The sequence below is a fragment of the Acanthamoeba castellanii genome (assembly GCF_000313135.1).
Source record: "Acanthamoeba castellanii str. Neff unplaced genomic scaffold scf7180000084522, whole genome shotgun sequence".
In the NCBI taxonomy this organism is placed as follows: domain Eukaryota; phylum Discosea; order Longamoebia; family Acanthamoebidae; genus Acanthamoeba; species Acanthamoeba castellanii.
This window is the reverse complement of record NW_004457402.1, coordinates 1-23960: the sequence shown is the minus strand read 5'-3', so window position 1 is coordinate 23960 and position 23960 is coordinate 1. Positions and strand designations below refer to the sequence as shown.

At 58.8% G+C, this 23960-nt stretch overlaps 9 protein-coding genes and 1 pseudogene across 9 annotated transcripts; 7 read left to right on the top strand and 3 right to left on the bottom strand.

Moving 5' to 3' along the window:
- Positions 1-109: 109 nt before the first annotated feature.
- Positions 110-4132, top strand: ACA1_031600 (leucine rich repeat-containing protein; the record flags this gene model as incomplete). The annotated part of the gene is made up of 14 exons (XM_004337927.1): positions 110-131; positions 219-275; positions 338-433; positions 527-778; positions 863-1023; positions 1098-1206; positions 1273-1436; positions 1535-1652; positions 1720-1859; positions 1995-2163; positions 2263-2403; positions 2468-3284; positions 3357-3878; positions 3973-4132. 14 exons carry the CDS (start codon positions 110-112, stop codon positions 4130-4132), a joined length of 2928 nt encoding a protein of 975 aa, XP_004337975.1.
- Positions 4133-4212: 80 nt separating this feature from the next.
- On the bottom strand, positions 4213-5331 carry ACA1_031590 (uncharacterized protein; the record flags this gene model as incomplete). Its single annotated transcript, XM_004337926.1, has 1 exon — positions 4213-5331. One exon carries the CDS (start codon positions 5329-5331, stop codon positions 4213-4215), a length of 1119 nt encoding a protein of 372 aa, XP_004337974.1.
- Positions 5332-5602: 271 nt separating this feature from the next.
- ACA1_031580 (uncharacterized protein) lies at positions 5603-6687 on the top strand (the record flags this gene model as incomplete). Its single annotated transcript, XM_004337925.1, has 3 exons — positions 5603-5818; positions 5907-6596; positions 6682-6687. The coding sequence occupies 3 exons, from the start codon at positions 5603-5605 to the stop codon at positions 6685-6687; spliced, it is 912 nt and encodes a 303-aa protein (XP_004337973.1).
- Positions 6688-6820: 133 nt separating this feature from the next.
- On the top strand, positions 6821-11557 carry ACA1_031570 (DNA mismatch repair protein msh2, putative; the record flags this gene model as incomplete). The annotated part of the gene is made up of 24 exons (XM_004337924.1): positions 6821-6881; positions 6943-7013; positions 7098-7179; positions 7263-7396; positions 7487-7597; positions 7668-7754; positions 7841-8042; positions 8117-8178; positions 8283-8403; positions 8490-8600; positions 8679-8818; positions 8908-9024; positions 9121-9291; positions 9377-9472; positions 9535-9606; positions 9706-9784; positions 9886-9949; positions 10022-10275; positions 10373-10455; positions 10541-10686; positions 10757-10842; positions 10936-11149; positions 11227-11356; positions 11444-11557. The coding sequence occupies 24 exons, from the start codon at positions 6821-6823 to the stop codon at positions 11555-11557; spliced, it is 2808 nt and encodes a 935-aa protein (XP_004337972.1).
- Positions 11558-11664: 107 nt separating this feature from the next.
- On the bottom strand, positions 11665-12769 carry ACA1_031560 (Nacetyltransferase; the record flags this gene model as incomplete). Its single annotated transcript, XM_004337923.1, has 3 exons — positions 11665-11816; positions 11963-12337; positions 12532-12769. 3 exons carry the CDS (start codon positions 12767-12769, stop codon positions 11665-11667), a joined length of 765 nt encoding a protein of 254 aa, XP_004337971.1.
- A 364-nt stretch (positions 12770-13133) lies between these two features.
- Positions 13134-16378, top strand: ACA1_031550 (annotated as a pseudogene).
- Positions 16379-16676: 298 nt separating this feature from the next.
- On the bottom strand, positions 16677-18152 carry ACA1_031540 (CBS domain containing protein; the record flags this gene model as incomplete). The annotated part of the gene is made up of 8 exons (XM_004337922.1): positions 16677-16709; positions 16733-16848; positions 16927-17067; positions 17150-17241; positions 17320-17458; positions 17566-17738; positions 17819-17943; positions 18045-18152. The coding sequence occupies 8 exons, from the start codon at positions 18150-18152 to the stop codon at positions 16677-16679; spliced, it is 927 nt and encodes a 308-aa protein (XP_004337970.1).
- Positions 18153-18804: 652 nt separating this feature from the next.
- On the top strand, positions 18805-20095 carry ACA1_031530 (carbohydrate binding domain cbm49 protein; the record flags this gene model as incomplete). Its single annotated transcript, XM_004337921.1, has 2 exons — positions 18805-19257; positions 19292-20095. 2 exons carry the CDS (start codon positions 18805-18807, stop codon positions 20093-20095), a joined length of 1257 nt encoding a protein of 418 aa, XP_004337969.1.
- Positions 20096-20368: 273 nt separating this feature from the next.
- On the top strand, positions 20369-21899 carry ACA1_031520 (mitochondrial carnitine/acylcarnitine carrier protein; the record flags this gene model as incomplete). The annotated part of the gene is made up of 8 exons (XM_004337920.1): positions 20369-20544; positions 20607-20689; positions 20804-21006; positions 21068-21128; positions 21257-21384; positions 21451-21531; positions 21625-21692; positions 21773-21899. 8 exons carry the CDS (start codon positions 20369-20371, stop codon positions 21897-21899), a joined length of 927 nt encoding a protein of 308 aa, XP_004337968.1.
- A 190-nt stretch (positions 21900-22089) lies between these two features.
- On the top strand, positions 22090-23878 carry ACA1_031510 (uncharacterized protein; the record flags this gene model as incomplete). Its single annotated transcript, XM_004337919.1, has 8 exons — positions 22090-22186; positions 22291-22380; positions 22532-22605; positions 22717-22810; positions 22920-23031; positions 23109-23202; positions 23552-23642; positions 23745-23878. Coding segments are annotated over 8 exons (786 nt in total), but the record flags the coding sequence as incomplete, so codon positions are not given.
- Positions 23879-23960: the final 82 nt, after the last annotated feature.

Sequence of the window (23960 nt, the reverse complement as noted above, 5' to 3'; positions counted from 1 at the left end):
TTTTTGTCATTTTCCTTCCTTCTCCTCGAGGTTAGCTGGTCCTTATTGTTATTGTTGTTTGCGACCGGTGCAGCAGCAAGTGAAGCTCACAGTGAATGTCAGAGACACCATGGCATGGGCTCGCTTCTCATGTGCCTCGGTGATGAGTCTCTTTTTAATCTTAACTCCATCTTTCGCATCTTCATCTACGTCTTCGTCACACTTGCACCTCTTGCCAGCCGACCCCCTCTTCACGCCAACGCTGCGCCAAGCTGCCACCTGCACCCTCAACTCCAGTACCCTCCCCTCCTTTTCTCTTTAACTCCGAACTTAAGTTAACGCGACTGCTCGACGCAAGGCGATGTGAGGGGCCTGCTCGAGGAGTTCTACCACGCAACTGGCGGACCCTGGTGGTCCAGCAGGGGCACCGGCTACAGTGAGTGGCTCTCTGGCGGTACCTCGCCCCCTTTATCATCTTCATTTTGCAGCGCACAATATTTTTATTTTTATTCGGAACATTAAAATAAAATAAATCGACTTGGCGCAGGTGACGCGTGTTATTGGCTCGGCGTCCAGTGCGCGCCTTTCACGCCGACGTCCTACAACATCGACCTCGACAACAACAATCTCACGGGCAGCTTGCCGGCCTCGTGGTCGCGCTTCTGCAGCCTCTCCACGCTCATCCTCTCTAACAACCACCTCAGCGGCCCGCTGCCGGCCTTTGGCGCCGATTTCGGCGGCTTGAACGAGATCACCCTCAGCGGCAACAACTTCACCGGGCCATTGCCCGAGGAGTGGTGTACGTCCCGAGTAGAGCACTCGCACACCACACCGTGATCAGTTCGAGTCGACCAACGACTGGCTGGGCGGGCGGGTGCTGCAGGTGAGATCCCCATCGGCATACTAGAGCTGGCGCGCAATAACTTGACCGGCGCGATTCCTCCGTGTCTCCTGCGCCTGAGCCGGGCCAGCACGATCGACCTCTCTAGCAACCGGTTCCATGGGACCATGCCCAGCGTTTCATCCGATACACTTTGGAACCTGGTGCGCCTACGAACCGCACGCGCACGCACGACACACAGACGTACTCAGAACTGACTCAGCGGAGTGGATTGTAGGACTTGTCGAACAATCAGCTCTCGGGCGCCTTGCCGTCGGAGTGGGACATCACCTCTTTCTGGGGCAGTTCGATGCTGACCATCGACCTGGGGCACAACCAATTCACCGGTACGTGGGGCGCCGCACATTCAGAATCGAATCGGTCTAAGAGACACTCGCTCGCCGCCGCCGCAGGTCCGATACCGGAGAAGCTCGTCGGCAGCAGCGTTCTCAGCAAGCTGGTGCTGTCGCACAACAACCTGAGCGGCCCTCTGCCCCAGGCGATCACCAACAGCTCCTCGCTGCAGATCCTGCTCCTCGGCAACAACCACCTCGAAGGCCCGTTTCCCGAGTTCGTGGTACGTTCGTACGTTTGCGATTATTTCTCAACGTTGGCGTCGGCCCCAATACAATGTAGGCTGAACTATTTGGTGTGGCTGTCGTGGGTCACGGCCAGCGAGGGACCAGATCGCTCCTATCGATCGTGGACATCAGCAACAACGTGATGATGAATGGGAGCATCCCTGATGCCACGGTCCAGGCCATGCCCAACCTGGCCTACCTCTCTTTGGCAGGTCCGTCCGCGCGTGTACTACGGCACAGCGCTGCTATTGGAGTGAGCTCAATGTCCAATTATCCCAGGGAACACGCGTATGTCGGCCGTGTCGACGGAGGGCAAACCGGTGACGTGGCTCGGTCTCAACTTCGGCGAGTTGGGCGCGAGGGACGGGCGCATGTTCGCCTGTCCCGACCCCGTAACGGTCGCTCCCTTCTCCTTCAAGGTACCTACGCAAGTGCCACCTCCAGCGACTCCCCCCCTGTCGCGCCCGCACCACCGCACACGCCTTGAGCACGCGCACGCACATGCACCGCACCGCAAGCTGTAGGCTTGTGCTCAGTTAACGTCTGTACCGTAGGTGATCACGCCGATCGAGTTCTTCGGCTACGACCAGTGCCGCTGCTCTGCGGGCTTCGTGGGCATGCCCCCGCATGGCTGCAAACCGTGTCCGCCGCACATGGTCTGCAACTCTACCAAGGGCCGCAACGTGGCGTGGCCCCGGGGCTTCTATCCCGTGTTCAGCGCAGGTACTGTAGCTTTGAACGCTGATGCTCGCGCCGTGGTGACGCCAGACAACCCTCCCGAGGCTAACCGTGTGCGTCGTATGCGTCGTGTGGNTTGGGCAGGTGAGTGGGTTGCAGCGCTGCCGTGTCCTGACTACGGCCGTGGGAGCGACAGCGTGTGCAACCCCGAGAACAGCTGCTCCGCTCGCTGGAACTCCAAGCAGTTATCGTTCGGTTGCCAGCTCTGCGCTCCCGGCACCACGGGTATGCACGAACTCCTCATATTTTTCGCCCCATCACACCCGTTCACCTGCTGGGCTGGGCACAGGGAGGCTCTGCTCGCGCTGTCAGTGCCCGGCGCCCGAGGGAGCCGCGCATTCATGCTACTTTGCATCGCAGCGCCGGTGCATTGCGTGCCGCGATGACGTCACAGTCGCGGTCACGAGCCTGCTGGCGGCGGTGATCGCAGCGGTGGTCGGGCTGGCCGTGGCATCGTGCGTGTGGCCCCGGCGACCCTTCTTCGCGGCCCTGCGGCGCGCCGCAGGCGAGGTAGGCGAGAGCGGCGCGACCAAGGTGGCCCTCATGTTCGCCCAGACCACCGCGACGGTCAACTCCGGCTGGCCGGAGTGGGCGCAGACCGGCGGCATGCGCCTGCTGGGCGTGGCTAACGCGAGCGTGGCCGGCACGGGCATCGAGTGCCTGCTGAACTGGATGAGCGATCCCGTCGCGAACCTGGGCGCCGTGCTGGCCCTCGTGCCGGCCGCGACGGTGGTTATCGGGGCCGTGGTGGCCGTGCGCGCGGCCTGGTGGCGGTGGGCCGCGCGGCGACCAGACGACGGCCACGGCCTCAGCGGCCCACGGGCGTCAGTGGCGGTGACGAGGAGCGGGACCGAGCAGCAGTCGCTGGCGCTCATCGTACCACCAGAGGGCGCTGTCAACCTGCTGCCGATACCATCAGATGGCGATCGAGGCGCAACCGTGTATCGAGCGCGGCCGTGGGAGAGCGGAGTGCGCGCATGGCTGTGGGTGGCGTACTGGCTGGTGCTCGAGCTCAGCGTGCGGACCACCGACGTCTTCAACTGCACCCAGGAGCTGCGCACCTCCAGCCGATGGATGAATACCGTGCCCTGGCTGCGCTGCAATCGGTACTCCCTCGCATCTGCTGGGCCGGTGAATCCTACAATGATGGCTTACGTGTCACATTCCTGACATTGCAGGGAAGCTGAGTGGGGCACCATGCAGATCATGGGGTTTGTCTCGCTCGGCGTCCTCGTGTGCGGCATTCCCGTCGCCTTTGCGGCAGTTCTCTTCGCCTTTCGGCGCCGAGCCGCCACCGGTGACAGCCTCGACGACGGCCACGGCCACGACGAGCAGCGCGCGATGACGGTGGCCGGACCGCTGGTGGCGTGCTACCGGCCCTCCATGCACTGGTTCGAGCTCGGTGTGACCCTGCGCCGGATGCTTGTGGGCCTGATGGTAGGGTTCGTGCCGGATTTCAACCTGGCGCGTTCGGGCTTCCTCGAGCTGGTGCTGGTGGGCTCGCTCGCCGTGCAGCACTGGCTGGCGCCGTTCAAGCGGGCGCGCGACAACCGGCTAGAGGAGCTGGCGCTGGGCACGGCGGCGTTCACGTTCGCCGTGCAGGGCGTGTGGCACGGGATGAACCAGCTCGAGTCGGCCACGATCGAGCAAGTGTCGGTGGCGGGCAATGACTACGGCGACATCCTCGTGACAGTTGACTCGTACGTGCGCCCGTGTCGTGTGTCGCGTGTCGTGTTGCGTGTTGCGTGGGAGTCGTGTGCGTTGGTGATAACGCTGGTCTTTGGGCGTGGGCAGGTATGCATCATCGCTGATGGCGCTGCTGGTGGGGCTCAACGTGACGGTGTTGGCGCTACTCGTGGCCTTTGCCCTGTGGCCTTTCGTCGCGCCGCTCTGGACGATGGCCGCGCGCCGGTGGCACGCCTCGCCAAGTCTGCGTTCCTTCTCCGTGCAATGAGTTCATTTTTCTTATTTATGGGCGATTAGTTTTTAATTATCCTTGCTCAAGGCGTCCACTCGCGTTTTAACTTCGCCACTTTATGCTGCTGGCGCGGACGAGCAGAGCCGGCACATGGACCCGCCGACGGCGGTTTCGCCCTGGCAGCACCCCTGGCACAGGGAGCTGATGACCAGGGTCCGGTCAGTCAGCGTCTGGGTGGCGGCCAGCTGGGCTGCGGTCAACTGGTCGACTTGCGCCTGCAGGCGTGTGTTGCGGTGCTTCAGGTCCGTCACGTCCTTCGTCAGTTCGTCGTTATGCTTCTTCTGCCGGGCGTTGATCTCTTTCAAGAGCTCGTTGTCCTTCTGCAACCCGACCGTCATCGCCTCCTGCGCACCGTTCTCGAGCCTGAGCCGGGTCAGCTCGGCCGCGCTCTCGGGCAGCAACGCGCCTGCGGCCAGGGCCTGAAGCGAGGGCGACAGGTGGAGCACAAGCAGGGCCACCAGCACCGCAAGCGAGCACACTAGGAGGCCGTTGACGAACCGATCGCCGCCCGCCCTGGCGCCTCCGCTGCCGCCGCGGAGCGATGACCCCGACGCCGCCTGAAGTGACACGACCGGCCTTCGGCAGAAGTCGGCCAACACTCGCGCCAGGTCGTCGGACAGGTCGGGTAGCCCGTCGTGATGATCGTGATCGTCCAGGGCCGGGGTGGTGGCGTTCCACCGAACAATGCGACGGGCGCGCATGAGTGCCTCGAGGTAGGGATCGCCGGCAACGAGGCCGATGATCCTGTCGTCGTCCACCCGTGCGGGTCCGGCGGGCTTGTTGACTGCGTAGTCGACCAGCAGCACGCCCACCTGCGCGGGTTTGTTGCGGGCTCGGAAGTAAGCGTCGGCCCACTGGAAGGCGGCCTTGAAGTTGCGGTCCTCCAGAGAGCACCGGTCGGCGGCGGCGAAGCTGAAAACGATGAGGTCCAAGTCCAGGTGGTCTCCTTCTTCGGTCGAAGCCGCCCCCGAAGCCACGCGGAGAAGCTCTCTGTTGTTGTCAAGCAGGGTGGACGTGAATACGGCGCCGTGGCGGTGGTGTCCCCCCTCGGCTGCCGCCATGGCAGCGGTCTCGACCCAGTTGATGTGCCCGTCGTGTCGCAAGACCTGCAGCTGCTTGGGCACGCCGACTAGCCGTTCGAGGGATGTGCTGTCGCCAAGGATGCCAGTGCGCATGTCTGTAGGAGAGAGAGGTGCGGTAGGGTGACGGCTTGCGGGTTGAAGTGACTCAGTGCGCTATGTAGGCACCATACATTCGGTTCGGCGGAGTTAATTTCTGAGTCCGGGGCAACGATTTTGGTCGAAATGGACCAATCGCTCGCCAACACGCAGTCCGCAGTCCGAGGCAACCGCAGACGTCCATTCGGTCGAATTGGCCATAAAACGGAGCCAACCTTCATTCAACTTATACCCCCAACTCAGCCCGACCCCTACCCCAGCCCAACAGATGCAGCAGCAAGTACTTGCACAAGAGGAGCAGGACCCCGCCTCCAGACCGTCGGCCAGTGCCCCAGCCGGCGACCAAGCGCAAGGAGGCGAACTAATCGCCTCAGAAATCGCGGCAGAGCTGACCTACCTCAGGAGGCAAAGAGAGAAGTACGGCCGAAATGAAGTCCGCATCACCAACGTTGGCCCCAGCAAAGCGGGCAAGACGACCTTTGTTGTGCGTACTCCTCCACCCACATAAGAACAGCTCATATACTCTCGATGGAGTGGCTGACAGTATTGTGCTTCTGCAGGCCAGCTCACAGGCTGCGCTGCAAGACGAGGAGGTCACGGTACCGCCTCATCTAGGCGCGGGCAACCACCACGGCACGCACTGGGTGTGCCAGGACTCGTACACGACGACCCTCCTGGGCCAGGAGCTCCGGGTGGTGAGCCAGGACCTCAAGGGCATCACCTACGACGCCGCCGAGTCCCGGACGATGGAGGAGATCGCCGAGGAGGTGGGCAACATCTACGTCGGGGTCTTCCCCAGCGAGCTCCTACAAGTGCCCCACGAAGCGAGCAGGCGCCAGGGCGAGATCGAGCAGGAGCCGCAGGACACCCTGCTGCTCGTGTTCGGGGCCAATCTCCTCAATGAGAAGAACGCGCTCCACTGCCTCGCCACCATCGCCAAGAACTTGGCCAGGAAGCACCTGCCCTACTTCATCGCCCTGACCAAGGTGGACCTGCTCCCCGAGGAGACCACCGTCGAGGCTGCCATCCAGAAGGTGGAGGAGGCAACGGGCACGAATCGCGCCTTCATCTTCTCTATTGCCAACACGATCAAGGACCGGCAGAAACTGCCTCCCCAGACCACCCTCCAGATCCTGCGGCTCTACTCGGCCATCCTGCGCCACACCCGGGGTCGACTCGGACCTGCCCCGTGGACGCGCCGGGCTGCGGTGGGCCGAGTGGGTCGAGGTGGTGAAGAAGGCTCGCAGGAAGCTGGCGCAACAGTTGCCGAACATGCCTCACTGGACGACGGTGGTGATGATGTTGTTGGTGATGGTGGTGGGTGTCTTGTTTGCAATGGTCCTACAGAAATGAAGAGTGTACAAATAGTGTGAGACATCACTTCGCTCTTCAAAATAAAAGAATGAAATTGAAAAGAATTAATAAATAACAGGAAAAAATCAAGGTTTTGGCGCGAAAGGCAGAAACAACAAACACATCTCGAGAGATGAAAGGCAAGAAGGGCAAGGAAGGACAGGGCGGGGGCTCTGCCAAATCGAAGGCAGAAGGTGCACACCTTGTTTCACAGCTTGCGATGATGCTTGGAAATTTAATCTCGCTTGCCCACAGATGCATTCTGCCGCTTCTACAATCAAACATTCCCCAAGGAGGACGGTGTGGTCCGCTTCTTCGGTCAGAAGGTGCGCTGCCTTACCTCAAGATTAGCATTCATTTCGGAGCGCTGGCCTGTTTTTTAACGAGGAGCATTCATTGATCTCCAACAGGAAATCTTCAGCGTGCACGGAGAAGCAGCCAAGTTCGTGGCGCAGGAGTACTTTCGTACCCTTGCTGCCGTGACCTTTAGCGGTGCGCGTCCCCTCCACGCTGCAGCTTTTGTGCTTTGTCGGACTCAACTCCCTCCTCGGCCTCTCTATCTATACTGTGTGCAGGATCACAACAGCTGCCCACCGTGGAGATGAAGCAGGAAAAATACGAGGACGTCGTGCGGGACCTCATCTTGGTGAAGCTCAAGAAGGTCGAGGTGTGGGGCAAGACCGGAACCAACTGGGCCAAAGAGAAGAAGGTCTGGACCCGCCGTTTATGACCATATCCTTCAATCAAATTGGTTCTGTGTGTCTGACGCCTTGCCGTTGTGGTGTTCGCTTCGCTGCAGGCTTCGCCAGGCAACGTCAGGGATTTCGAGGAGCTGTTGTACAGGAACAAGGAGCTCGAAGACACTGCAGTCAGTGTGGCCATATGCTTTGGTGTCGAGGGGCAGCACAAGGTTGACCCTTCGCCACCACCCTATTCACGCACTTGGCAACAAACGGCTCACGTTCACCCTGGATGTGCAGATGGTTGGCGCCGCCTTTGCTGATGCCATTCTAAGGAAGATCGGCTACTGCCAGTTTGTTGACACCATCCACCTGGCCAATCTCGAGGTAACAAAGCAAAGCTCGTCGTGACCCGCATTCTTTTTGAGCTCAAGGCTGCTGTTTCTAACTCTGCCCCTTCTTGTACGCAACAGTCGCTTCTGCTTCAAATTGGTGCCAGGGAGTGTATCCTTGCGCCCGGTGGTACGAGGGATGAAATCGAGATGAAGAAGCTGGACGGCCTTCTCGAACGATGCGGCATCATGAAGACGGAGGTCAAGAAGGCCCACTTCAAGGCGCAGGATATTGAACAAGACCTGTCGCGTCTTGTGCGAGAGGACATGGCCAACAACCTGCGTACTCAATCTCTTCCTTCCTTCCTTCCCTTTGGGGCGCTATTTGCTTCACTAACCTTTTGACTCTATAACTAGACCAAGCGCTCGAGCACTCCTGCGCCATGTCTTCGCTCGCCGCCATAATCAAGCACATGGAGGTACACATTCAGCGTTCTGAGATTGCAATGGCTCTGTATTGATCACAGCTTTCTGACTGACACGCATTAATCATTGCATCTTTCTCCATTTTGAACTCTCCAAGTTGCTCAGCGACGAGGACAACTTCCGGAGCTATCAGCTGAAGACGCTGGATCTCTCCAAGTACATGCGAATCGACCAGCCCGCCTCTCGCGCGCTCAATCTGTTCCCTTCGCCCACCGACAGTACGCGTACCCCTTCGGTTACGTCACTTTTGCAAGGGTAGAGGCCCCACTGACTCTCCTATTTTGCGGCCGATTGGACAATGCAGCCGACAAGAGCTTCAGTCTGTACGGCCTGTTGAACAAATGCAGGACGGCGATGGGCTCTCGGCGCCTTCTACAGTGGATCAAACAGCCGCTTCTCAACATCGACGACATTGGTAAGTGGTGCTTCTGCCGCCTACTTTTGTGTGGCTTCAGCTCAACCGGCCGTGGCCACCACTTCGCTCCGCCAACAGAGGTGAGGCAGAACATAGTGGAGATATTTGTGGAGGATGCGGAGCTGCGACAGTCCATGCAGGAGCACTTCCGACGCATCACGGACATCGACCGCCTCATCAAGAAGTTCCAGCGAACCAGGATCACCGCCTCCCTCAAGGTCCATCTTCTCTCAACCACGTGTTGCTGGAACGATTTTTTCTACGTTGCATTTTATTTATTTATTTATTTATTTTTGTTGGTGCGCAGGACTGTGTTGTGTTGTACGACATCTACCGTCGGCTCCCGTCCATGCACGCCACCCTGTCAGCCTACAGCACCAAGAACGCCGGACTCCTTCACGAGCAGTACACCGACGAACTGGCCGTACGCACCACACCTGCCCGTGAGGCCTTTGCTTTGCTTCTTCGTCTTCTTCTTCGGGGTTCTTACGACGCCTTATCATCATGGGATCGTGCGCAGAGGGTGATCGACGAGTTCTCGGATTTCCAGAGGCTGATCGAGGGCTGCATCGATCTCGACGCCGCGCAGAACAACGAATACCAGATCAACGCCAGGTTCGATCCGGAGTTCACCCAGTGGTGCAAGGAGAAGGAGCAGGTCAAGCAGAAGATTGACACCATCTTCCGTGCGGTAGGGGACCCCAACCCCTTGATCAGCAAACTATTTTCTTTTTTGCTTAAAACTCTTGCTCTCTTGGTTGGGTGGTGTGCACCAGGTTCAACGAGAACTGGGGGCGGACAAGCGGGACAAGGACAGCGTCGAGCTCGAAAACTCGAAGGTTCACGAGTGGCACATCGTCGTTCCGAAGAAGGTACGTACCGTACTATGCGATGCCACGTTTGGTGCCAACACCAACCTTTCGATCATTACCAGGCGAGTACGACAAAGCTGATCAAATCCAAGCGGGACTGGAGCGTGCTCGAGGATACGACCAAAGCCATGCGGGTACTGAGAACGCCGTGTGCGTGTCTCGTGTTGGATGGACCCTGTGTTCTCAACAATAGTTATGGACCCCAGATCACGACCCCGCTGCTGACGAAGCAGAGCCGACGGTGGACCGAGCTGGAGGAGTGCATTCAGGCCAAGCAGAAGGAGCTGGTGCTGGAGATCATCAAGTGCGTCGGTACGTTTCCTCCGTGTGAGTCCGACCCACTTCATTTCCTCCCCCCCCCGGCACCAGTCCGTGTCCACTGACCCACCCGCCCGCGGCGCTTGTTGTTGCAGCGTCCTACGTGCCTTTGGTGGAGGACCTGAGCATCCTGCTGGCCGACCTCGATGTCTTCGTGAGGTGCATATAGACCCGGAGCTGGATTTTTGAAATTGCTGAATTGCTGAGTGTGCGCTATTATGGCGGGGCCAGCTTGGCGCATGTGGCGGTGAACGCGCCGGCGGGCTACGTGCGGCCTCGCCTCACGCCCAGCGGCACGGGCGACGTGATTCTCAAGCAGGCGCGGCACCCCTGCCTCGAGCTGCAGGATGGCGTCGGCTTCATCGCCAACGACGTCATCATGAAGCGCGACGATTCGTCTTTCCAGATCATCACCGGTCCTAACATGGGCGGCAAGTCGACCTACATCCGCTCCGCGGGCGTCATCGTGCTGATGGCGCAGATCGGTGCGACCCCTATCTAGCTGTGGCCCACTCCCGGTCGTGGTCAGTAGTCTAACCCCCCACTGGCTGACAACGTCGTGGTGCTTCTTCTCCTGGGCAGGCTCGTTCGTGCCCTGCTCGACTGCTGTGGTGTCCGTCGTCGACTGTATCATGTGTCGCCTGGGCGCTTCCGATTCACAGCTAGTTCGTTTCGCACTGACTGGGGCTTCGCCGATCGATAAGACAATCAGCTGATTTATTTTATTTTATTTTTTTGTTCGGATGACAGCGGGGAGTGTCGACGTTCATGGCCGAGATGCAAGAGACGTCGTCCATCCTGAAGGCTGCTACACAGCGCTCGCTGATCATCATCGACGAGTTGGGCCGCGGCACGAGCACCTACGACGGCTTTGGCCTCGCCTGGGCCATATCCGAGTACACTTCGACCATCTGCCTCTCTCTCTCTCTCTTATGGTCACGACCCTAATTCGCTTTCTTCCGCCAGGCACATCATCAACAAGATTGGATGCTTCTGTTTCTTCGCCACGCACTTCCACGAGCTCACCGCGCTCGAGCAACACATTCCTAAAGGTCAGCAGCCCTGCCATTTGGCTATTGTTCGTATTATTATTTGGTGTTATTTGGTACATTAAATTCTTACCGTTTCCCGTGTGTGGCCGACAGTCAAGAATCTGCACGTCACGGCGCAGACGGCGGATAACAAGCTGGTGCTGCTCTACAACATCAAGCAAGGCCCTTCGGACAAGAGCTTCGGCATCCACATCGCCGAACTGGCCGGCTTCCCTCCCAGCGTCATCGAAGTGGCACAGCAGAAGGTCGAAACCCTGGAGAAGACGGCCCAGAGCAAGGGCGTCACGAGCGGCGTGGGCCAGAAGAGGTGCGCGCCTCTCCCGTTCAGTTTTTCGTGGGAGTGGTCTGCCGGTCTTACACCGTCTTTGGCTCGCCCTATGGTAGAGAGCGGCCCACGAGTAAGCCCGGTGCTGGGGCGGCCTCCGCCGTCAAGCGACCGCGAACCGAGGGCGCGGAGGAGGAAGGTACGCGGCTTGTGCGGCAGTTCCTGGACGACTTCAAGAAGCTGCCCCTGGTACGAACACTGCGCATTTGCCTACACCATCTCACCATCATGAAGATGCAACTCTCTCGATTGACATCAATGCCAACGCCACCACAGGACTCGCTGTCGCCAGCCGAGGCGATGCAGCGAATGAAGGGCATGCGGGAGCGCCTGATGAGCCACAACAACCCGTTTGTCCTCACGCTCCTCAGCGCCCAACAGAGCGCGTAAGCTTAGCTTTGATAGTTGAATGAAACCATCGTCGTCGATCATTCATCACAGTATGCTCGAGTTGCGTTTGGAGGTTTCGAGGTCGAGCGCCCGCTGTTCGTCCGGCGTCAGCACGATGTTGAACTCGCGCCGGAGGACCTCTGCGTAGACCTCCTTCTCTCGCAGGTTGTCCTCCGCTGATGACCCCAAGGGAGCCAAAATGTCGGTCTCCTCCCGCTTGCCGTCGGCAAAGGTGGTCGTGACGAAGCGTCGCGCGCCGCTCAGCGTCGTTCGCTTCGTGTCGGTCACCACCGAGACCAAGATTCGCTTGTTGAAGTGCGCGGACTCATCTGCCTGCAGGGCCTGCGCCAGCACAACTCTCGAGTAAGTCGTCTGCTAGCGACAGCCACAGAGCTGGCAGAGTACGTGCCTCGCAGCTCGGTACGAGTTGGGCGAGGGTCTGCGGCTGGAGGTAGATGAGCAGGTTCTTCTGCCACTGGCCGTCCGCTCTGGCGCACCGCTCGAGCAGGATGCACTCGGTCCCCTTGTCCGCGGGCACGTCGCTCACGACCCTGCTGAAGCGGAAGGCCGTCCACTCGGCGTCGCCCTCCTGCTCCTCCCCGAGCCGGTCGTACCGCAGCGGAATGAGAGGCGAGGAACCAAAGCCCACATCGCTGATCCAGACCTCCTCCTTGGCCGACTCCTCATTGATGCCGTTGGCAGCTGTGGCGGAGCCCTCCTGGACTTGGCGCGGCAGCCGGGCCACGGTGACGCAGTGGCTCATGGAGTCTCTCCACGCGCCTTCGACGAACACCCGAGCTGGGTAGAGTGCGACGTTGAACCCCAGCAGGCCCAACATGTGCGCATAGAGGCCGTTCAGCTGAACGAAGGAGTGTGCGTCAGTGCTACGCCAATATCGCGTAGATGCTCTACAGGCTGGAGAGGAAGAGATGAATGTTTGAGGGAGGCTGTGGGCACCTCAAAGCAAAAGCCACCTCGGCGTCGTTCCACAATCTTGGCGAAGAGGGTGGGGAGGTCGAGAAAGATGTGCCGGCCGCAGTGCAGGTCGAGGTTCTCGAAGACGACGTTGCGGACGTGGAGCGCGTGCAGTTGTAGCAGCGTGTCCACGGTCGGGGGCGGAGGGGTAGCCGAGGGCCAACCCAGCCGCTCCAGGTAGGCAGAGAGCTGGTCCAGGGCAGCGCTATCGGTCGAACTCGAAGGCAGGCGTTCCATCAAAGGGAGCAAGAGAAGAGTGCCGAGAGAGATGGTTCACGAGCTGGCCTTAGCCTTGTTTCTAAAAAGAGCCAACGGGAGTGGTGCTGTTGATGGTTGTGCTGGTCTGCAGAAGTACAGGCCCACGTGGGAGCTGTGACACATACTTGGCATACCAACGATTTGGCGCGAAACGGAAAATGGGAAAGAAACGAAAGCCTGCATCTGTTGCTTTCACTCTGATTTCGGAGAAGCCAAGAATTGAATCAGGATGGACTCGCCTCATTCAGGTACAGCGTATCTCTGCCGGACCCAAAAAGCTGTAGATAAACGCGATTCTCATTCTGCCCCTATGTCCGCACAGCCCCCTTCGTTTTTGGCGGCAATGCCCAGGCTGGGCACGTATTCGTTCCTCCTTCGGCCAGCCCTGACCCCAAAGCCGCTTTCGGCAGGTACAGCACCTGTCCCAAGCGCGATCTCCGAGTGCGCAAATTTGATTTCTCATTTGCTGCGCAGTTTCTCGCCTGGTGCGCCTGTGTTCGGTGCTTCATCGCCCCTCTCCTCGACGTTCGCGAGCACAAGCACGCCCTCGCCCGTTTTCCAGTTTGGGTCTCAAGGTAATACCTGCACTTTCCTCTCGTTTTCCTCCTCTGGTCTGACTGTTCACCACCGCCAACAGTACCCACCTTCGGTGCACCCTCATCACCTTACGCTTCCCCTAGCTCTGGGCAAGAGGCGCCTTTCGTCTTTGGCGGTGCTGCGCAACAACTTCCAGGTACGGGATCCAAGTTGCGGCGCACAACAACCCTCATGACCTCTGGCCATGCTTAACCGTTTGCGCGCAGCGGTCAGCCCGGTGCGAGGAGGAGCCACGAGAAAGAAGGTAGTGATCGCGAGGAAGAGTCCTGCACCCTCGCCCTCGGTGACGTCTCTTCCCTCTACCCCGTTCGCGGCCTCGTCTTCGCCCTTCTCTCCTACGACTACCGCCTCTCCTCCGCCATTCGTCTTTGGCGCGGAAGCTGCTGCTTCTCCTGCTCTGGACACGGGCAAGGGCAAGGAAAAGGAAACGGTAAGGCATCATCCCACCCTCTGCCTGAACTCTAAAGCGGCGCTAGCAGCCGTGTTCTAATCAAACTCAACCCAGCCGGTGTCACCCTTCGATTTGAGCAAGCGCGGAGGTGAGAAGAAGGGACCCAAGGGAAAGCAGCCAAGCCACGGTACGCTCCCTGTCGCTCGTGGTGCACAGACGCAAAGCCAGTCGAGGCTCATTCAGCTGTTCTTCAAAAGGTCGCGTGGTCCAGGAACAACAGGCGTTCGAGTTCAAGCCCCAGCTTCAACAGGAGGTACAAACATGCTCTGCTCGATACCTCTTTTTAGTGCCGCTCATGGTTCTTGAGCAGGATGGCCGCAAGATCGTCCGAGCGAGGCGCGGCGAAGCGCCCAAGGCGAACAAACTCACGGCCGAAGCGGCGGTATGCCGACTCTCTTGCCTCATGTCCTTCCTTCGTGTGGCGATTGCTCATGCTTCGTACCTGTATAGGCTGGTCGCAAGATCATCAAAGCCCGCAGAGGCGCAGCCAAGGCGCAGGGCCAGCCTTCGGGCCAGGTATGATGCAATGAGAGCGAATTGCACCTTCGCTCTCATTGCTGACTTTTGATGGTTCCAACCACGACAGGCTCGCGGTCGCGCATGCCTTCGTCATTCGGACCTTTTCCTGCGCCACAAAGTTGGCACCAACCAGAAGACTCTGCCCATGTCCGATTCACTTGTCGTCAAAGGTTACACACCCAACGGCAAGTACCTGCTGACCTACAGCACCCACGATGGGATTCAGCATCGCATGTGGTACTCTTCTCGTTGTCTATCGCGCCAGAGCCTCTACTAGCACAACTGACAAACAGCTCATCAGGTACCTGTGGCGCGAGGATGATACCTTGAAGACAATCCACGACTTGAAGTGGTATGGATTTCTTCCCGGCGAGCTTCTCTTCCTGACGAACGAGTTCATCGTCTTCCTCGTCCTTGGAGAAGATGGCTACCCCGTCGTCGTGCAGGTTTGTCCCATCCCCCCTCACTTATCATTTCCGAGCTCAACTTATTCAATTGCCCACTACACCAGTACACCCTTTTGGATATGGATCTTGCGCTCAAGCGAGACTTTGGAGCTGTACGCGGTCGTGTTAAGCTCCACGACAAGACCGGTACCACAATATCGTTGCTCCGCACGCCTCGTGTTCCTCCATATTGACATTCCCTCACGCACCATATTCGCAGAACTGAAGCCTCTCGAGCTCTGCAAGACCTTGGGAGCTCAAGCGGTCTTTGCCGGTCTTCTGGATGAACAAGCAACTCTGGGTGTGGTTGTCTCCACGGGGAGGGAGAGCGAAACTCTGGTCACGACCTTCCAGGTATTTATGATCTGCTGCTTTAGGATGTACTGTTACGGCCAGGCCTGAATATCCTTGTGCCCTTGCAGATCAACCCCACCGGACTGACCGAACTTGGAGTTGTACAACTCCCTGCAGGTGCCTATCCTCTTTCGTTGGTGCGCTTTGTGTTGCTTTCATAACACTTTACGTAATACAGGGATGTACTCGTCCCCCTCGCACTTGGCCGTGCATTCGTTCCCCGAGGCCCATCATTTTATGGTCACCTATGATCGCACCGATGATCCTCAGGTAAGATTCAAGTCTTCTATTTTCTCGTACTGCTCCGAAGAGTTGTTTGTGTAACCTGTTCGGTTCTAGGACCAGAGTGTGTTGTTCGCGCTTCACCCGCCCACCGTCAAGGAGCCGGTGAGAGTCACCCACAAGACTCTCAACGAGGTTAGTTTGCTTCCCTCTCACATCCCCATCCGCTCCTTGTCCTTGACTCTGCTCTTTTCCTTTAGGATGAGCGCAAACACTTTGCTACCTTCTTGGAGCCTCGCGTGAAGGTGGTCAACCTGGCGGGTGTAGTGTTGCAAATGCCCCACCCGACCCGTCCCCTCGATATTATTTCGGAGGTGCGTTCGGCCATCTCCTCTCTACTGTGACAGCAGTGCACTGAGCGGACTACTATCATCTTGTAGGACGTCGTCAGCGCAACCCAGCCCGGATTCTCTCTTGAAGAGTTCCTCGACTTCTCGGGGGAGTTCCCTGAAGGTGCCCTTTCCCATTTTCGCTGCTATCAGAGCTCAGCTAATAGTGTCTTCCTCGCTATCTGTGCAGTCGACTTCCATAGTGACCGCGCCATGAGCTACCGAGTCGACGACAGCGAAGGAGAAGACGAAGATGATGACGACGATGACGATGACGACGATGACGACGACGATGATGACGAAGACGAAGGCCAGTACGAAGACGACACGGACGAGGAGGATTACCCTGCGAGTGAATACGACTACTTTGCTGGTACTCCTGGGCGCATGCCTGATTCTCACCAACCTACGCTAACGTTCGCCGGGTCACGCAGGTCGCGGGGAGCACCAAAGCGGCAACGAGGTGGGGGGCCAGTTCTCTAGGATGTCCATCATGCCCATGAACGGTGCGTGTCAAACAATACGCAATACCATGCGTTGGTTACTAAAACTCACAGCGTGCTCCTTCTGATGCATTGCAGAAGAGGACAGCTTGGACAACGTGGACTGAGCGGTGCGGCCTCACGGTTATGATTCTTTCCTTCTTTTGGAACGACTCTCGTACGCCTAGCGCACACTAAAGCATTGACCCACTGGCTGAGGGAAGAGGAAAGTATATGCAGCTGCGATAGAAGATGGAGAATAATGATATCCGCGGGTGGTTGCGCATGGATGTGCCGTGGCTGCTTTACTGTCCCCCTTCCTCCTTCTGTGCCGCGGCATGAAGGGTGCGCAGGACGTCGCTCATTGACACCACGTCGATCGGCTTCCGCTCGGCGTTGGTGACCCACACCTGTACGATCGCCCCATCACCACTCAGTGTCAGTCTTACCCTTTCCCCTCTTTCACAAAGAATAGGACGAACCTGATGTCTGTGGATGGTGGCGACCTTCATCTTGAGGACCACCTCGCCAAGAGTATCCTTCGGCGTGCATGTGATCGGGTGGATGAGCCGCCCGCCGTGCATCTCCTTCAAGAAGTCTACTCTCGGTCACACGTACAGAGAAATGGTGCGTCAATACCACCTAAGCAGACTAAAGAGCAGCATAGTGCGCGAACCGATGACGGGCAGGAGGCACTTGGTGATGTTGTTCGCATCGAGGCCCTTGGTGTCGGACGTCGAGAGGGTGGAGACGATCACGCCCTGGTCGTCGACCACAGGCACGGCCTGGATGTCCTTCACGTGCATCACCCGGAAACCTGTTCAACACCCAGGTACGCCCTCTCATCAGCACCCACTAGGCTATCACAGCTCAGAATACGCAGAGACGGCAGCGCATACCTTCCAACGCCGTCTCCTTGGTGGAGATGGTGACGAGCTCCGGCTCGCGCGAGCCACGGCCCAGAGGATTACACAGGTTCAGCTCCTCAATTCTGATTGCGTGCGCGTTGTATGGTGTGGGACAGGTTATATAACTGAACGTTTCAATCTTGTGGCGGCGTTGTACGTACGGCTTGCTGAAGATCCGCGCAAGGGACGGGTTGCCCATGTGGGCGCCGAGGAAGGAGATCACATCCGTCTGCGACAGGAGCCTGAAACTCAGCGCGCCCGTGTGATCGTCCTTCTGCTCCACCAGCGCGCGATGCACGCCTGCCCGCACGAGAGGGTCAAAAGAGGTACGCGTTGCTTCTTCCTTCTTCTTCATCGTCAACATCTGCTCAAGCCGATGCTGTGCTGATGTGTGCTGTGGTAGGTACCCTTGGAAAAGTAGTCGAAGACGGGGAGAAGGCTCTGCGTCGGGGCGAAGGTCCACACGGTGCGGCCCTCAGCCGAGACCTGGCCCACCAGGTCCTTCACGATCGTCGTAGCGATCTGCAGTTCGCCGAACGCCTTCGCCTTCTCTTCTTCCGTCTTCGCCTCCACCAGGTCGCTGCCCTCCCCCAACGTCAGCGCCAAGAAAAGAAAGAGCGAAAGAGACAAAAGAACGAAGAGAAGGCGAAGGGGCGGAACCTGAAGTAGGAGGCGAAGCCGATGAAGGCCATGAGGTCGAACGAGGAGATGATTCCCGTGTAGCTCTTCTTTCCACCCTCCGTGCGCGTGACCGGAAGTGCCCTGATGTTCTTCTCCTTCAAGATCTGTGTGGCGCGTTGTGTCGTGAGTGCGTGCAGGCAGCCCAGGGGGACCAGAGAAATAGAGAGCGTTGAACAAGGAGACGAAGAGAAGAGCTCCAACGCACCTTCAGGGCCTGCTGGACCGTGGTGTGTTCATCGATTTCGTGCAGCTCGAGTTTGTCGAACACCAGCTCGCCGGCGTGGTGCGAGGTGAGGAACGAGACCAGAGACATGATGGTAAAGCTACTGTGCGTGTGGTTGGTAGTGGTGGTGCTTGGTGCGGTTGTGCGCTCTGACTGGCGTGCGTGGAGAGTGTGGCGAGTGCTGCTAGGTCTGTTGGGCGATGAAAACGCAACGCGTCGTTTCAGAAGGCCCTTGTCCCGGCCAATCCGAGCGCAGGCCGGCGTAAGTGCCGACGAGAAATCGCTCCCCTTTTGGTGCCTTTTCCGTTTCCTCTGCACCGCCACCTTAACGACATCGCAAGGCACACACGAACGCGGCCCAGGGTCTGTGCTCCAGACCAGCGAGGTCAGCCAGCCATGCGCCGGCTGAGCGGCTCGTGGCGGATGTTACGCAGGTGGCCCGTTCTCAAGGGGGTATGAGTATGTACCACCTTGGCAATATCATTTCTATGATATTCCACCTCAGTTCACTGACATGCTGATGTTGTTGGCTGGTGCCTGCTCCGGATGACTGCAACCTCACACTGCCATTGGCCGACCAATTTATACCTGAGTTTTCAGTGGCTCTCGCCAAAGAGCCGCGCACAACCGACCAGGTATAAAACGGCGCGGCACAGGGATCTCTAACCATTCTCACCAACAACAGCAAGCCCACCACTGCAAACTACAGCAACACGTGGAGCTGAACAACAACAACAACAACATGAAGCTCTCCCTCTTCTTCCTCGCCGTCCTCCTGGCCTACGCCGCAGCCGAGTGCAGCGTCACCGTCAAGCAGACCCTGGGCAGCGCCTGGACCTCCAACGGCCAGGCCTACTCCCAGTGGAACGCCCAGCTGGTCGCCGGCTCCGAGGCCGTGACCTCCGTCACCCTCTCCATCACCGGTGGCGACCTCGAGCAGCTGTGGGAGCTCGTCAAGGAGGCCGACGGCAGCTACCGCCTGCCCGATTACCGCATCCAGAACGGCGGCATCGTAGCCGGCCAGGTCCACCAGTTCGGCTATATCATCAAGACCTCGGCCCAGGCCACCATCACCGTCACCGCCAAGTCCTGCGGCAGCTCCAGCCCGTCGGCCTCGCCCGCCGCCCCGTCGGCCTCCGCTTCGCCCGCTGCTCCGTCGGCTTCGGCCTCGCCCGCCGCCCCCGTCGCCCTCGTCGTCGGCCGCGCCCACCATCGTCGCCACGCCGCAGCCGAGCCTCACCCCGCAGAGCTGCACCATGAAGGTGACTCAGACCACCCGCACGACCACCGACGGCCACTGGACCTCGGGCGACTTCCAGTTCCAGATCTACGACCTGGTCATCACCAACAACGGCTCGTACCCGATCACTCAGGGCGAGATCAGCTTCCAGCTCGCTGGCGACGATGATCTCATCTACCAGTTCTGGAACCTCCAGCGCGAGGCCGCCGATATCGACGTCTTCATCATCCCCACCGCCTACGGCCCGATCCAGGTCGGCGCCTCGCAGGGTGCCGGCTACATAGTGCGCTCGCCCCTCTCGGCCGGCCAGCAGACCGCCCCGGGCTTCATCCCCGGCGTCGCCACCTGCAACTACGGCACCGCCCCGTCTGCCTCGCCCTCGCCGTCGGCCTCGCCTTCGCCCTCGTCGTCGTCCGGCCCGATCGTGAGCACCCCGCAGCCGTCGCCCGCCCAGGGCTGCGCCGCCAAGGCCGCGCTGGTCGCTCGGTCGGAGGCCCAGGGTGGCAAGTGGGACGACGGTGCCTTCTCGTTCCAGATCTACGACCTCACCATCAACAACGCCGGCAGCAAGCCCATCAACGGCGCGCAGCTCACCTTCACCCTGGCCTCGGGCACCAGCATCAGCCAGTGGTGGGAGCTGAACCAGGTCTCGGCCGCCGTGTTCAACGTCGCCTTCAACTACGGCAACCTCCAGGTCGGCGCCAGCCAGGGTGCCGGCGTGGTCGAGCGCTATGCCAAGGGCACCACCCCCGACGCCCCCACCGTCGCCCTTGGCTCCGTCACCTGCGCCTAAACGCTTCCTCTTCTACCTCCTCTGTTCATCTCTGTTTGAGAGAATGCGAGCTACATCCTCTCGGCAAGCCACATATGTGTACTTTTCGTTACCTGCACCCTCTTGGGGCAGACCTTTGTGACCATAAAACATCATTCATCATACCTCTCCTTGCCTCCGAACACACCACTGCGCAACTAAGGAAATCAAGAGAAATTGAAGAGGAAAAGGACTGATTAATTGGCCTTGGTGCAGGGCCTGAAGAGTGAGCAAGGGCAAGAGAAACAGCTAAAGATGGCAGGGGCGTGGAAGGATGTGGCTGCGGGCACGGTGGGCGGGGTGGCCATTTGTGCAGTGGGCCACCCGTTCGACACGCTCAAGGTGCGTCTTCAAACCCAGGGCGGCAGTGCTGCCGCTCCAGCTACGCTGCTCTACCGCAACACCTGGGACTGCCTCGTCAAGACCCTCAAGTGCGCCTCCTCATCTTCTACTTCGACTCCTTCATTCTTATCGTTCCCCCCAAACACTGCAGATGGGAAGGGATCGGTGGGTTGTACAAGGGAGTGGCCTCACCACTGGTGGGGCAGATGTTCTTCCGCGCCTGCCTCTTCACCTGTACCCTTTTCCTTGCGTACTATTTTTATTTAAATGTATATAAACATAATAAATATTTGTGTGAATATTTATATTTATTTACTTATATTATTTATTACTATTCCATGGCGCCAGCGTTCGGACAGTCGAAGGCGTGGGTGGCGCGAGCGTTGGGCGTCGAGAGTCTGCCGCCAGTGGGCCACTTCCTGGCCGGGATGATGACGGGCGCCGTCGTCAGCTTCGTTGAGGGTCCGATCGACCTCTTCAAGTCGCAGGTGCAAGTCCAGATCTTGGCAGAGAAGCAGGGCACACCACGCACGTCAGCCCACCATTATAACGTACGCCGTGCCCTTCGGTGCTCCCCATGAGACACGTCGCGCTGACGGTGTGATAAAACAGAATGTGTTCGGATGCGCGCGAGTGATCACGAAGCACTACGGGCTGCGAGGCATCTACCAAGGTAACATGTGTGTGCGGTGGTGCTGTGGTGCGATGGTGCGGTGTGTGTCGTGTGTCGTGCGTCGTGTTGTGTGTGTTCGTTTTTCCAGATCTCACACGAATCGTTCCCCCAATGGTTGTTGTGACAAGGGCTCGGCGCCACGCTCCTCCGCAACACGCCGGCGTTTTCGTTCTATTTCGGCTTCAACGAGCTCGCGCGACGAGCGCTCGCGCGGCCAGGCCAGTCCACAGCCGCACTCGTACACCGCTCCCCCCCGGTAACCTTTCGCGCGTCCCCTGCTTGGGCGAGCCTGACTCCCATTGGTTCCAATCGCGCGCGGCAGGAGGGCTGGAAGTACCTCGCGGCCGGCGGCACGGGAGGACTCCTCTATTGGCTGCTCACCTATCCTACGGATGTGATCAAGGTGCGCGGGGTGTGTGGTGTGTCGTGTGTGTCGTGTGTGTGTGCTTGCACAGGATGGTATTATGGCTGACTGTGGGTAGCGCACACACAACAGTCGAGCATGCAAGCTGATGCCCTGGACAAGCACCAGCGCAAGTACAAAAACGTCGTACACTGCGCAAGGTTGCGAGACCCGCCACCACCCTTCTATAGATCCGATTCGAGCTCACCTCTTCGCTGCGTTCGCTTCGTGTGTGTGTTAGGACATTGTACGCGGAGGCGGGCGTCAAGCGATTCTTCAGAGGCTGGACGCCGTGCATTCTCCGCTCGGTCCCAGCCAACGCTGTGCTCTGGGTCGTCTTCGAAAAGGTCAGGAAGCTGCTGGGCTGAGGGTGACCCAAGCACAGGTGCATACTTGGAATGTTTCATATATAAATTATTTATTTTAATAATTAAATTTGAATTAAAAACAACAGACGGAACGGAAATCGATTGTAGGGAGCTGACAACAACGGCCAAGGTGTAAAGAATTGAAGACCACCCCGCGCATAGATTCATTGGATACATATAGTAAGACAGCATGAGGAAGATTCTGGGGCGGAATACGCTGCGAAAGGTGCGGGTCAAGATCCGAGGCGACAAAGACCATCCCTTTGAAATGCATGATGCCAAGACAGGTACGTCGCCCCCCTTCAACCGCAAATGAGCTCTGCTGCCTGCCCTCCATTGATTCTCTGCGGAAAGAAATTCAATTTAAATTAAATCGCCAATTAACGAGCAGGGATGCGGCCGGTGTCGATGCACTGGGACCTGAAGGAGGAACTGACGAAGATGTGGCAGAAGCCCATCTCTAGCCTTCCCGTTCACGGCGGTACGCCCTTCTCCGCTCCTCTTCGTTCTTCGCGACCATTGCTTTCGTTATTGTCCGCGCGTGTGGCCGCACGCGCACACCATACGCAACACCGCACACGCAACACAACCGTACACCGCACGCGCACGCACGCAGCTGATCGTGGGAACAGACTTGCCCCGTCTGTGCGACCGAACAACACTCGAGATCAAGCGCACAGACTTCAGGGATCTGCCCAGCGAAGAGGTGACCTTCTCCACACCACTTCTTCTTCCTTCTTCTTTCTTCGTTCTTCTTCTTGCTCATCACGGATCTGGTTCATGCCACCAAACCAAACCAAACCAAACCAAACCACAGGAGAAGAAGAGGGGCGAAACGAGCGAGTGGAAGAGCGGCGGATCGGTCTACGGCGATCGACAGGAGTTGGTGGGCAAGCGAAGCAGCGTCTACGGTGCGCAATCGCGGCCTTCCCTTCATTTTCCCGGGCAAGTCAATGGCGCGATGATAAACGCAAGGGAATGGAACAGAATCCTGACACACACACACACACACACACACAGGGGGCGTCACGGAGGGTGAGGACGAGATCGAAGAGATCTATTTCGACGCCTCAACCACGTGGTATGTCTCCGTGTGCATGAACGTGCCCAACGAAGCCGAGAAGATGCGATTGTACGTCCATTGTGCTAGTGCGCGTGCGTGTGTGTGTGGTGTGGGGTTGCTCATCGTTTGAGGTGGGTGGATGACAGGGCCTCGGTGTGGCCACCAGCCGAAATCAACGGCTTGGTCTCGCTCGTGTTGAATTCTGTCCGAGGCACAGCCATGCTCTACCTCTACGACCAGGTATGGGCACACGCACCACACGCACCACACGCACCACACGCACCACACGCACCACACGCACCACACGCACCACACGCACCACACGCACCACACGCACCACACGCACCACACGCACCACACGCACCACACGCACCACACGCACCACACGCACCACACGCACCACACGCACCACACGCACCACACGCACACACCGCACCACACGCACCACACGCACCACACGCACCACACGCACCACTGCACACGCCACTCGTCGACCACGACGTCGACCACACGCACCACACGCACCACTGCACACGCCACTGCACACACCACCGCACACGCACACGACTCATCGATTCTCGTTGGGCAGGATGCCGAATGTATGATAGTGGAAAAACAAGACGCGGCCATCCTGGTACCGACCAAGGATTCGATGCGCTACTTCGCCATCCCCGAGGAGGGTACCCGAGCCCGACTCGCCATACTAGCCACCCATGGCCACTCGTTTGGTGTTGACTCGTATTTGGCTGTGTGCGGTGTGTGGGGTGTGTGCGGTGTGGCAGAGGGTTCGTGGGGGTTCGCTTTCTACTCGCGCGAAGACAGCGCAGCATTCCAGAAATGCCTGAACGATTGGAAGCAGGAACGAGAGGAGATGGTGCAGAAGGTCGGGGGCTCCCTGCCCTCGCGGCCATCCACAGGTGCGTGCTCCCCCCCGGAGGCGTCCCGCCTCTTCTCTATGCGTGATCTGCTCTGACGCACACAACACACAACACGACACG